The sequence below is a fragment of the Salmo salar genome, chromosome 04 (assembly GCF_965601325.2).
Source record: "Salmo salar chromosome 04, fSalSal1, whole genome shotgun sequence".
Lineage (NCBI taxonomy): Eukaryota > Metazoa > Chordata > Actinopteri > Salmoniformes > Salmonidae > Salmo > Salmo salar.
The window spans coordinates 13894107-13908138 of record NC_138294.1 but is presented as its reverse complement, the minus strand read 5'-3'; the positions used below and the strand labels follow the sequence as shown (position 1 = coordinate 13908138).

The 14032-nt window shown below is 38.2% G+C and overlaps 1 protein-coding gene and 1 non-coding gene across 2 annotated transcripts; one reads left to right on the top strand and one right to left on the bottom strand.

Moving 5' to 3' along the window:
- Positions 1-606: 606 nt before the first annotated feature.
- Positions 607-3936, bottom strand: LOC106602218 (uncharacterized). The gene is made up of 4 exons (XR_014392090.1): positions 3710-3936; positions 2497-2571; positions 1697-2296; positions 607-1437 (listed from the first exon to the last, which is right to left on the bottom strand). It is a non-coding gene; the product is annotated as an uncharacterized LOC106602218 (transcript).
- LOC106602214 (GTPase IMAP family member 7) lies at positions 3796-6211 on the top strand. The gene is made up of 3 exons (XM_014194723.3): positions 3796-4075; positions 4544-4600; positions 4761-6211. The coding sequence occupies exons 1-3, from the start codon at positions 4045-4047 to the stop codon at positions 5660-5662; spliced, it is 990 nt and encodes a 329-aa protein (XP_014050198.2). The 5' UTR covers positions 3796-4044; the 3' UTR covers positions 5663-6211.
- Positions 6212-14032: the final 7821 nt, after the last annotated feature.

Sequence of the window (14032 nt, the reverse complement as noted above, 5' to 3'; positions counted from 1 at the left end):
TGCCTTAATAAAGTGCGCCTGTTGTCACCCATCTCTGCTCTCCTGCACCTGACTTCCCTTCAACCAGTTGCGGACACGCTGACAGAAACAGGTGTTTAACGTGTATTGACTCAGGGGGGTGATACTTATCTAATCAAGGTATATCAGTATTTGATTTTTCATTCATCCATTTTGACATTAGAGTATTTTGTGTAAGTTGTTGACAAAAAAATTACAATTAAATCACTTTTAACTCCACTTTGTAACATAATAAAATGTGAAGAAATCCAAGAACGGGTGTTGACAGTCTTCAAACAACATGGCATATTACAAAACGCATAGCAAAAAATACTTAATTTGGTCATCTTTTGTGCTTCATTTTATCAATGCTCTACTCAATGTATTATTTTCAACACCATGTGTTTGGGCAGAATCAATCTGCCTTACAGTTTCCTTTTTTCTCTGTGAACAATACTGAAAAATACTTTTTCTGACAAACATTGCATGATGTATGCTGACAACTTGTATACCACCTGGACAGACATACAACAAATGAAACAAGTTTTATCACAACTGTCAACGTCGTGTGTGTAGGTGGCAGGGAAGTCAGGGACAGGAGAAACAAACTTCATATAAGCGGAGTTGTTTAATAAACTTTCAAACAAACTCCAAAAAAAGAATACATAAAAAAAATCAACATGGGTACACATACCCGTCGCACACCTAAATAAACAACACGAACACAATAACACAAACACAGGTGGAAAAAAACCCTACTTAAGTATGATCTCCAATTATAGACAACGAGGACCAGCTGCCTATAATTGGAGATCATCCCAACATAGAAATAGAATACTAGACTTAAACATAGTAATGGAAAACATAGAAAACCACCCAAAACACCTCCTGTCACGCCCTGACCTACTCTAATATAGAAAATGACATCTTACCAGGGTCAGGACGTGACAATAACAAACCAGCAATACATCAAATATTGTGATGATGTCCCTTCCACAAAGGGTGGTTGGTCCTTCAATAGTTTTAACATCCATTGAAAAATGTCAATAACATCTGAATTTTCCTTAGGAAACTGCAGAATCAACAGTGCTGATGATACCTTTTACTCTGTCCACTGCAATTTGTGTTCATTGCTTTTTGCAGTTCCTACTCCAGTTGCGGCTGCTGCTCCACTTTCTACTGTCATTCCAAGTCCTAAAACTGGAGCTTGTTGCTCCTGCTCCCAATAATCCTACATGAATATGCAGCCACTCTTTTTTCCCTCCTCACATCTTTTTATTTCCTCCGCAAGTCTTTTTATTTCCTCCGCACGTCTTTTTATTTCCTCCGCACGTATTTTTATTTCCTCCGCACGTCTTTTTATTTCCTCCTCACATCTTTTTCTCTCCTCCTCAATCCAAAAGCTCAGCCCCGTCTTCATTGAGATGTACAATACCAACTCTGTTTTAAAGCAAAGATACATGATTTAATTGTAGAGTTATTGACACTTAATCCAGCTGTTTTTGATGGAACACTGGTCATTTGTCAGTAGGACTAGATTGTATTTTCTTAATTTTTTTATATCATAAAGGTATTTATTTCATATTTTTATTTAACCGTGCAGGCAAGTCAGACGGTTTGATTAATTGGATCACCATTCTAAGTTGTTATCGACCAGCAAGTTAAATTTAAATCTTAATCAGACAGAGCACTAACTTACCCCTCTTCTTTGCTCTGGATGAACAAAAGTAGTATGATCTGTTATGTATCACAGTCTGCATTCTGTTGATCTTCTCAAACAGTTCTGTCACCTGGCTTGGAGGACCAGACTCATTGTTGAACACATGGTATCTCTGACCATATCTCTGAACAACTTGCCCAAGTGGTTCACCTGCTTGTTGGATATAGTCTTCTATCGATATTCGTTTCAACTTGTCTCCATGTGTGAAGAGTATCATGGTGAACTCTCTCACCTCCTCACCAAATATGTCCTCCATCTTTTGTACAGCTGCATTCTGTTCCTCTGTGAACCTGCCAAGCTGGATCACCAGCAGGAAGATATCGATGATTTTGTATGTTTCCTTCTTTAAGGACAGAAACAGTTCGTAACTGGACACCTCGGCACAGTCTAGTCCAGGAGTGTCCACGAGAGCTATCTCCATCCCACAAACAACTTCTCTCTTCCTCTCACAAGTCTTTGTCACAGTTGAGAAACTACATGATGATTCAAACTCCTCCTTGCCCAGGATGGTGTTTCCTGAAGCGCTCTTCCCACATCCAACATGACCCACCAACACGATCTCAATACGACGATCAGGATCTTCAACACAAACAGTGCATATACATAATACATAGCCAGCTCTGATATTTACTAAAATAAACATACAGAAATACATATTTTGCTCAAAAGAAAGATGGCTTATTTAACACTAATGGTTAAGATGAAGAAGAGAGAACAAACAAATAAATTACTATAGACTTTTGTTCTCAATGTCTGATAATTGTGACTAGTTGTCTTACCAGTTAAAGCAGCCTGTGCCATATTATCTCTCTCTGCACATCACCACGGATGCACCGTGTCACCGACATCAGCCACTGCAAAAAAGTAAGAAGGTGCAAAATTGGGATACAACTACAATTGTATTTTGAATTTATGCGTGAGCCGTGCTTTAAATACTTTACCTATAAGGTCTTTACCAATGTAAATGACACGTTCTGACCAGTAAAGGGGTTATTTGTTATTGTAGTTTGGTCAGGACGTGGCAGGGGGGTATTTGTTTTATGTGGTTCGGGGTGTGTGTTTATGTAGAGGGGTGTTTGGTTAGTGTTTTCTGGGGTTTTTGGGCTATGTTCTATGTTAGTATATTTCTATGTTCTAGTCTAGTCTTTTTAGTTCTATGTTTAGTTTATTGTTTTGGCCTTCAATTGGAGGCAGCTGTTCCTCGTTGCCTCTGATTGAAGGTCCTATATGGAGGGGTGTGTTTTGTGGGAAGTTATTGATGTACTGCTGTGTATTAGCCTACAACACTGTTTGTTCGTTTTCTTGTTTTGTTTGTTACGTGTTCAATTAAAGTTAAGATGAGCACTCAACCCGCTGCGCCTTGGTCCCTTTCATACGACGACCGTTACAGTAAAATCATTTTACACAATGTTGAGTTAAGTAGATTCACTCCCAGTGGTACTGTAGGCTAAACCAAATGTTGTTCTTTCTGTTAAAAAAAACGAACAGATATTTAGACAAGAAATAAGGCAAAAACCTTATATTTTGAAAAGTAACACATTTCTTATAACACCTAGTCTTTAAAGCAACAATCAGCAGTTGAAACAATAACAAACCATTTCTCCCAGACCCTGTTTCTGTAAAAAGCTGAGGGTTAGGGCTGGAGAAATGTGACCACTTTGAAATTCATAGACAGATCTATGGATGCAAGGACTGGCCATCCATCCATAATAAAACAGATATATATTGTTTTGACTATTTTTTGGAGGCTATGTGTTTAAATGTGCTTTGATTACAGACGTTTGAGTAAAACAAGCTCATATTTTGTGTTCTGATAGGGTATGACAGTTGAACTACGCTCATGAGGCATTTATAAGTTACATTCTTCAAGAATCAATGGGTACATTTATAAGTCCAAAAATGGATGTAGCCACTACCGATTGCCCCTGTAAGTGTGAACAAATAATTGTCATGTAGTTTGTGGCTCGCCCAAGACGCTACTATTGGTCTTACCTTCAAGTTGTAGGTAAAGTTGGCCGACTTCGTCCTCAAGTAAATGTCTACACATGTAGGTTACATTGAAAAAGCATCTAGTACAATTGTCTGAAATGACAAGCATTTAGAATTAAAACATGTAATTGTATAGTTATAAGGTACAAGAAACACCAGTGAGCTAAAACTACCAGCAGCAACCTTTGGAACAATGAGAATGCTAAGCTCAGTGGATTAGCTAATGATTGTTTATCAACTACACGAGGCAATTTGTGACGCACGGCTAAGGATCTAAGTCCAAACATAACATTCATTTGTTGTTTTCTCATGACATTCACTGGACAACATTGACTGCGATGGCAACTTCACAATGTGGAAAACATGACCGTAAGTACTCTAATGTGATTATTGATGGAATTAGGCCGATAGTATTGTCTATTCTTACTGAGTGTAGTGGATTCCTTATACCAGAATGGGTGAATAACCTAAAATTGGCTTTCTTGATCCCCGATGGCCACACCTTGATTCAGACAACACGCCATTTTGTTTATGAAAAGTGTAGCCTCCATACACTGTGCTACTCATGTTTACTGTGATCAACTTCATATCTTATTTCGGAATCCAAACACATGGAGAAAACATGTTTATACATGTTTCAAGATAACTAAACCTATGATAATGCATGAACTGTGCTGCTGCTCTGTAGACTACTGCAACCACTTGACATTTTAATAAGGGTACACTGACTGAGTTGAATCGTTGACTGATTTACTCAATGAATCCTATCTGAAATGGGATTTTTTTTTAATGATTTATTTAGGGATATTTTAATACATCATTGTTCTTCTATTACAGAAAGCTCAGGGGGACGACAAGAGACAAAAAGAAACAGCATGGTCCCCCCTATAGAATGTAAGCTTAACACACACACACTGTTATACAATGCTTATACAATATTTTTGGGTGCGGAGTACATTAACAATAGTGTGTAACGTTAGACAGACACTCAGTGAGTTTTAACTAGTTTTTATTGTGGGCTTGAACTGAAGTTATAATTTTGTGTTGTTTTTAGTTTCCGAGCTGAGGATTGTCTTAGTGGGGAAGACAGGAGCAGGGAAGAGTGCATCAGGAAACACCATCCTGGGAAGTACAGAGTTCGAAGTAGATTGTGCTGCCCAGTCTGTTACCAAACAATGTGATAGGAGCAGTGAGACAAAGATCGGCATCACAGTCATCGACACCCCTGGTCTGTTTGACACTCAACTCTCAGAGTCTTCAGTGAGGACCCAACTGGTTGAGTGCATCGCCCTCTCCTCTCCTGGACCCCATGTCTTCCTGCTTGTTGTCCAAATTGGTCGTTTTACAGAGGAACAGCAGAACGCTGTTAAGAGGATCCAGGACATCTTTGGAGAGGCAGCAGTGAGACACACTATGGTTCTGTTCACCTGTGGAGATAGATTAAAAGAGAAGAGCATTGAGGACTTTATCCAAGTGGCAGGTGCAAGTCTAAAGCAGCTCATTGAGACATGTGGAAACAGATACCACGTCTTCAACAACGAGAACACAGACAACCGTGAGCAAGTAAAGCAGCTGATGGACAAAGTTACAACCATGGTGAAAGCAAATGAAGGGGAATTCTACACCAACGACATGTACAAACAAGTGGACAGAGCCATCCAGAGGAGAGAGGAAGAACTGAAACGGGGGTATGAAAAAGAGCTGAAAGAGAAGGAAGACCTGGAGTCAGAATTAGAGCGAGCAATGAAGGCACTGGATCTGAAAGACTCTGATATTCAAGAAAAACAGAAAGAGATAGATGACCTGCAGGGACAAGTGAAACGGATAAGAGAGGACACAGACTTGCTAAAAAATAAGAAACAGAGAGTCAGAGAGAAGGCAGAAAAATACTTTGACAAGAAAAATATTGTTGTTGAATTCGCTAGAAAATCTACTGAACGCTGTACCACACAATGATGTTCTACACAAACATGTTGTAAAAGAGCAGAGCCTGTTGGCATGGTGTCATTATGAAGTTAATGACTGACATCATAACTATCACTCCCTGGTGTGGGCAGCCATGTTAGGCTTGGGCAGCCATTTTACTGTAAATGATTATACATGGACTCTGCAAATACAACAGCAGCCAGCATATGAGCACTTATGTTGCACATTAACCCAGTTCAAACACCTGTAATATCTGCAAGACAAAGACAATGATACAAATAATGATTCTGTTAATGGCTTTTTTGCATAATGCTTGCTTACATAATGCAATATTAATCTCATGTTAATGTATATTATATTCCATGATTAATATATTTTTATAGAATGCTAGAGGAGTTTATCAACCATATGAAGTTATTAAAGTTTGTATTTTGCTTTATTCAAATGAGTTGGTTAATGGAATGACTGTTCATGTAATCTTTGATCTTAGATTGATTCATGGTCCAGTGACTCTAGAATCTAAAGTTTGGACTTCACATAGCAGTAAAGTATCTTTAATAAACCTTCCATTTTGTAGAACAGCGTCAATGTCTTTTGTTTTTACTATTAATTAGTGTGTGTTGGGTTTGCACAGAAAGGCACTGAGCAGTGTAATAGTTAAAAATAGTGATGGTTAAAAAAAAACGAATGAAGCTCATTTAATATTTGTTCCTGTTTGGTCAAGTACAGACACAAACCACGAAAGCAACATTTTCACAGTAACAATACAATGTCCATGGAAATTAGCAGCCATTGTGTACTTAAGCAATAAGGCACCTTGGGGGTGTGGTATATGGCCAATATACCAGGCTATGGGCTGTTCTTAAGCACGATCCAACGCGGAGTGCCTGGATACAGCTCTTGGCCGTGGTATGTTGGCCATACACCACAAACCCCCGAGGTGTCTTATTGCTAGGATTAATTGGTTACCAACGTAATTAGAGCAGTAAAAATCTATGTTTTGTCATACCCTTGGTATATGGTCTGATATACCACGGCTGTCAGCCAATCAGCATTCAGGGCTCAAACCACCCAGTTTATAATGTTTATTTGTCAATTCCTGATGGATTCAACAAAAACAAGTGGTCAAGTGGTATTTTCAGTGGCCCTTTATTTTACAGTGCCATGAAATAACTTAATATACCTATTTATGCTTAGTCATTCATCGTTCAGCATGCTCCTGATGAGGAATGATAGCTATATTATGCCAACTATAAAGGAGGAAGATATATAGCTAGCTCATGCAGCCTGACAGGTAGGAATAAACCTAAACCCTAATTCAGGTAAATATGAAATGATTGACTCTCAAATGTGCAATACCCAGGCATATCTTTATGGTCATCACTGAGGGTAATAAGTCAAACCTATGTTCATGCTTTTAGTAGTAATGCTAAAGGACATTTCTGAACATCATATCCTGTAAATTGTGAGAGGTGAAAGTAGTTAATGTGTGGTGTTCTCTGTCTTGGCTGCCCTGAAGATTTCCAGTTAAAATGTCTTTAGGCCGATTTTCCTGGCTGATAGGAAAGACAAGGCCAACTTTCAGTCAGGGTTGGGGTCAATTCCATTTCCATTCCAGTCAATTCAGGAAGTACACGGAAATACATTTCTGTTCAATTAGGAGAATTACTGAATTGGAATTTGGTTGACTTTCTGAATTGACTGGAATTTTTGATGCATGCAACATCTGAGCAGGGGAAAGTAACCTAATTCTGCATTCATCACAGCACAGTTGAAAAATATATGCAAATAGAAATCAAAGCTGGATGATGTTCAGAGATAGATGGGAGGGGTTGAGTGGAGCTGAAGGGTGGGTCTGTCTAATACACCTGTGTCACGACTCACTAGAGTCATGGGAGGTGAAGTCAGGCGCAGGAGACCACATATACGGAGTAGGGTGTTATTTAACCTAGTTCCAAATAAATCCAATAGGAAAAATGAACAAGGAAAAACGTACCAGACAAAAATAACAATGTCCACCTAAAATAGGTTGGAGCGCAGTCCAGCAACGAAACAAACATCTTCTACAAAAATAAGGTAGAAAACTAAAACACTCCACATAAACCCCACGACAGGCAACAAACAAACAATCCCGCACAAAAACCTAAACCCAGACAGCAAGACTAAATACCCCACTAATTACCTAACTCAAAACAGGTGTAACACAAAACCAGACAAAATCTAACGAAAAGTAAAAGAGGATCGGTGGCAGCCAGTAGGCCGGCGACGACGACTGCCGTGCGCCGCCCGAATGGGGAGAAGAGCCACCTTAGGTAGACTTCGTGACAACCTGACAGATCTACTCATCTACACTCCAAATCCTGTACATGAACAGTAAAGCTGGTAAATAACCTGCATAGTCTACTTTATGTAACCTGTATAGTCTACTTTATGTAATCTGTATAGTCTACTTTATGGATCCTGTATAGTCTACTTTATGTAACCTGTATAGTCTACTTTATGTAACCTGTATAGTCTACTTTGTGTAACCTGTATAGTCTACTTTATGTAACCTGTATAGTCTACTTTATGTAACCTGCATAGTCTACTTTGTGTAACCTGTATAGTCTACTTTATGTAACCTGTATAGTCTACTTTATGTAACCTGTATAGTCTACTTTGTGTAACCTGTATAGTCTACTTTATGTAACCTGTATAGTCTACTTTATGTAACCTGTATAGTCTACTTTATGTAACCTGTATAGTCTAATTTATGAAACCTGTATAGTCTACTTTATGTAACCTGTATAGTCTACTTTATGTAACCTGTATAGTCTACTTTATGTAACCTGTATAGTCTACTTTGTGTAACCTGTATAGTCTACTTTGTGTAACCTGTATAGTCTACTTTATGTAACCTGTATAGTCTACTTTATGTAACCTGTATAGTCTACTTTGTGTAACCTGTATAGTCTACTTTATGTAACCTGTATAGTCTACTTTGTGTAACCTGTATAGTCTACTTTGTGTAGCCTGTATAGTCAACGTTGTGTAACCTGTATAGTCTACTTTATGTAACCTGTATAGTCTACTTTATGGAACCTGTATAGTCTACTTTATGGAACCTGTATAGTCTACTTTGTGGAACCTGTATAGTCTACTTTGTGTAACCTGTATAGTCTACTTTGTGTAACCTGTATAGTCTACTTTGTGTAACCTGTATAGTCTACTTTATGTAACCTGTATAGTCTACTTTATGTAATCTGTATAGTCTACTTTATGGAACCTGTAGTCTACTTTGTGTAACCTGTATAGTCTACTTTGTGTAACCTGTATAGTCTACTTTGTGTAGCCTGTATAGTCTACTTTGTGTAGCCTGTATAGTCAACGTTGTGTAACCTGTATAGTCTACTTTATGGAACCTGTATAGTCTACTTTGTGTAACCTGTATAGTCTACTTTATGTAACCTGTATAGTCTACTTTATGTAATCTGTATAGTCTACTTTATGGAACCTGTATAGTCTACTTTGTGTAACCTGTATAGTCCATTTTATGTAACCTGTATAGTCTACTTTATTTAACCTGTATAGTCTACTTTGTGTAACCTGTATAGTCTACTTTATGTAACCTGTATAGTCTACTTTATGTAACCTGTATAGTCTACTTTATGTAACCTGTATAGTCTACTTTGTGTAACCTGTATAGTCTACTTTATGTAACCTGTATAGTCTACTTTATGTAATCTGTATAGTCTACTTTATGTAATCTGTATAGTCTACTTTGTGTAACCTGTATAGTCTACTTTGTGTAACCTGTATAGTCTACTTTGTGTAACCTGTATAGTCTACTTTATGTAACCTGTATAGTCTACTTTATGTAACCTTCAAGAGGGATATGTTGGTCACATTCATATTCTTCACTTTATTGAGTGCTTGCATGTCTTCTGTTTGACACCAAGTTATATCTGGTACATTGTCCTGTCTTTATACAGTATACTGTATATTCTGGTAATGGGAAAAATGTGTAGTTTTCACTTTTGGTTCCTTGACAACAGCATTTTTAAAAATAGAATATGACGATGATGATGTAGGTTAGAATATGAAGGGCAACATTTTCTGTGAGAACTGAGGGTTTGTGAGAAGGTGATGATTATTTACTCAGATTTAAAGTGTAAATAATGTGAAAGTGCATTGCCCCCAATGCAATCAGCAAGTTGTTATAATCCAAACGTATTCATTTAAAATGCTATGTTCCTTTAAAAAAAAGGGGGTTGTGATATTTCGCTGTGGATAAGTGTCTTCTTAACGAGGCTACTAAGAGTTGTTTTGAAGCCATGCATATACACACGTGTCTTGTACAAAATAATAAAATGCAGCATGACAGGATCTTTCTAAATGTGTCTCCGTCCATGATTTTATATCACGGTCTCAAGGTTAATGAATTAACAGGTTATAGAGCAAACAACGCAATTATCACAACACATAGGTTTAAATATGGCTTTTTGGGGGGGGCTTCCCTAGTGATATTACCCAAAACACCGCTACACATACAAACATACAGTACAATCTCCAGTCAGCCACACTGGAATTGAATAAAAATGACACCATCTCAGCTTCTGTGTGTATTTTTTTATAAAGCTGATATTTACTATGGGTTTGGTTTGGACAGACAGAAATTATAAAAGTGTAACAGAGTGCAAATGTTTAATAAAGTGTTTTATAGATTTTTAAATGAAGAAGACACAAACCATTGAAGCAATATTTTTCCAGCATCAACACAATGTCCATGAAAATAAGCCGTCATTGTTTACTGTACATTTTACAATACCTGATGGATACAACAAAAACAAGTGGTCAAGTGGAATTTTCAGTGGCCCTTTACTTTACAGTTCCATTAAATAGTTATGAATTGAATATGAACTATTTGTTCTTAGATAGTCATTCATCATGCTCCCAAGGAGGGAATGGGAGATGTATTATGCCTACTGTAAAGGGGAGTCATGCTGTAGTTCGTGTCTTATGTAGCCTGACAGGCAGAAGTAAATGCCCTCATTCAGGGAAATATAACATTCTTGACTCTCAAAATGTGCAATACCCAAGTCAATATTCATCACTAAGAGTAACAAGCACAACGTATGTTAATTATGTAAGTAGTAAAGCTAAAGGACATTTCTGAACATCCTATCCTGTACATTGTGAGTGGAGAAAAGAGTTTGTCTGGTTGTCTTGGTTGAAGAGATTGGCTGCCCTCCAGTGTTACCAGGTAGAATGTCTTCTTTTTCCCCCTTCTTTTACCATCAAGGCCAACTTTCACCCTCTGTCAGTTCTTCAAGAATTCTTTCTACTTTTTTATGACTTAATTTTGAGTGCCCTCTAGTGGCTGTAATACTACTGTTAATCCCCTTAATTTGCCAAGGTGAATGGCCATGGTCAGTTTTAAAAAACACTTTACATTGTACAGTCTACAATCAGCCTCATGGTTCTATGTCTCTCACTGTAAATATGGTTATTTAAGAGAGAGTTGGCTATTGCAGATATGGGCCTATGTCATATTATGGACTATTTAAGAGTATTATCAAGGCAAGATTGCATTTGTAGCTTTAGAAATAATGTATTGATAACTCATACATCATGTTTTGTTCAAGTCAAATACTTTATAAACAATTTAGAATTATTCATATTACAGTAGGTCTATTATATACAACACATTCAGTATTATGTTAAGAAAGGGACTAACAGTAAACAGTTACTTATTCTGTGACTGAAAATGCTGTAAATATCAAATGTTGTATTACAAGTCATTTTATTTTGGTATTCAGTTCCTTACATCCACACTGAATTTCACAGCCATTTTAATGTATTAAATGAATTATGAATGGCCAATTCTTTGTGGCAGTTATACTGTCCTTATACAACAACCCTCAATAATGGTGCCGTATATGACATTGTTATTGTACATATAAAAAACATGACCTAGCGCACACCCTGAGAAAATTATTTATTTAGAGGTGCTGACTAACAGTGAATAAACTATAAGCTATAAAAATAAAGAGAGTTGCACACTCTATATATATAAACTCCCAGTAATTTATTGGGTAAATCACCAACGTTTCGGCATTACTGTTCCTTCTTCAATGTGCCTTCTTCACTGTGCCGTCTTCACTGTTCCTTCTTCACTGTCTGTGACTTCTTCACTGTGCCTTCTTCAAAGTGCATTCTTCACTGTGCCGTCTTCACTGTGCATTCTTCACTGTCTGTGACTTCTTCACTGTGCCTTCTTCAAAGTGCCTTCTTCACTGTGCCGTCTTCACTGTGCATTCTTCAGAAGGCAAGTGATGCCGAAACGTTGGTGATTTACCCAATAGATTACTGGGAGTTATATATATATATATATATATATATATATATATATATATATATATATATATATATATATATGTATGAGTGTGCAACTCTTTATTTTTATATCTTATTGTACATAACATTTACAGCTGACTGAACCTTTCAAACAAGAATGATAGACATTAGTTCAACCAGTTTGCCATCCATTCAAACATGCACCATGTTCAATCAGTCTTCAGAGGGAAAGATGTTGTGTAATAGGCACATTTTTTAAAGACACACAGCCTTCCTGTTATTTGTTTTATTGATTTTGATGAGCGATGTACTTTTTTTTACTATTACTTCCTGTGTGTTGGGCACTGTGCACTACACATTATGAAACGTGTAAAATACCCACAAAAATTAGGTGTTCAACAAGGATTCTTCTAAGATCCTCAAAGTTCTTTGAGGATCAAACTCAAAACTCAAAATAATCTTCCACAAAGACAGGTGGAAAAACAACTACTTAAATATGATCCCCAATTAGAGACAACGATGACCAGCTGCCTCTAATTGGGAATCATACCAAAACCCCAACATAGAAAAAAGAAACTAGAACACAACATAGAAAAATAAACTAGATAAACCCCCTAGTCACGTCATGACCTACTCAATCATAGAAAATAAGAGCACTCACTGGTCCAGTTCATTAAAAAAATTATTTGACTTACACTTCAGTGTTGTGATGCAAAAATCCTAGCAAAATGCTTGGCGCATAGAATAAAAATAGTATTGTCAGATATTATTCATCCTAATCAGACAGGTTTTTTACATGGACTATACATTGGAGATAATACACTGCTCAAAAAAATAAAGGGAACACTAAAATAACACATCCTAGATCTGAATGAATGAAATAATCTTATTAAATTCTTTTTTCTTTACATAGTTGAATGTGCGGACAACAAAATCACACAAAAATAATCTATGGAAATCCAATTTATCAACCCATGGAGGTCTGGATTTGGAGTCACACTCAAAATTAAAGTGGAAAACCACACTACAGGCTGATCCAACTTTGAGGTCTGAGGGGTCTGAGGATCTCATCTCAGTACCTAATGGCAGTCAGGCTACCTCTGGCGAGCACATGGAGGGCTGTGCGGCACCCCAAAGAAATGCCACCCCACACCATGACTGACCCACAGCCAAACCGGTCATGCTGGAGGATGTTGCAGGCAGCAGAACGTTCTCCACGGCGTCTCCAGACTCTGTCACGTCTGTCACGTGCTCAGTGTGAACCTGCTTTCATCTGTGAAGAGCACAGGGCGCCAGTGGCGAATTTGCCAATCTTGGTGTTCTCTGGTAGATGCCAAACGTCCTGCACGGTGTTGGGCTGTAAGCACAACCCCCACCTGTGGACGTCGGGCCCTCATACCACCCTCATAGAGTCTGTTTCTGATCGTTTGAGCAGACACATGCACATTTGTGGCCTGCTGGAGGTCATTTTGCAGGGCTCTGGCAGTGCTTCTCCTGCTCCTCCTTGCACAAAGGCGGAGGTAGCGGTCCTGCTGCTGGGTTGTTGCCCTCCTACGGCCTCCTCCATGTCTCCTGATGTACTGGCCTGTCTCCTGGTAGCGCCTCCATGCTCTGGACACTACGCTGACAGACACAGCAAACCTTCTTGCCACAGCTCGCATCGATGTGCCTTCTTGGATGAGCTTTACTACCATAGCCACTTGTGTGGGTTGTAGACTCCGTCTCATGCTACCACTAGAGTGAAAGCACTGCCAGCATTCAAAAGTGACCAAAACATCAGCCAGGAAGCATAGGAACTGAGAAGTGGTCTGTGGTCCCCACCTGCTGAACCACTCCTTTATTGGGGGTGTCTTGCTAATTGCCTATAATTTCCACCTGCTGTCTATTCCATTTGCACAACAGCATGTGAAATGTATTGTCAATCAGTGTTGCTTCCTAAGTGGACAGTTTGATTTCACAGAAGTGTGATTGACTTGGAGTTACATTGTGTTGTTTAAGTGTTCCCTTTATTTTTTTGAGCAGTATATCCTGTTATGGCTAGGGGGCAATATTTTCACGGCTGGA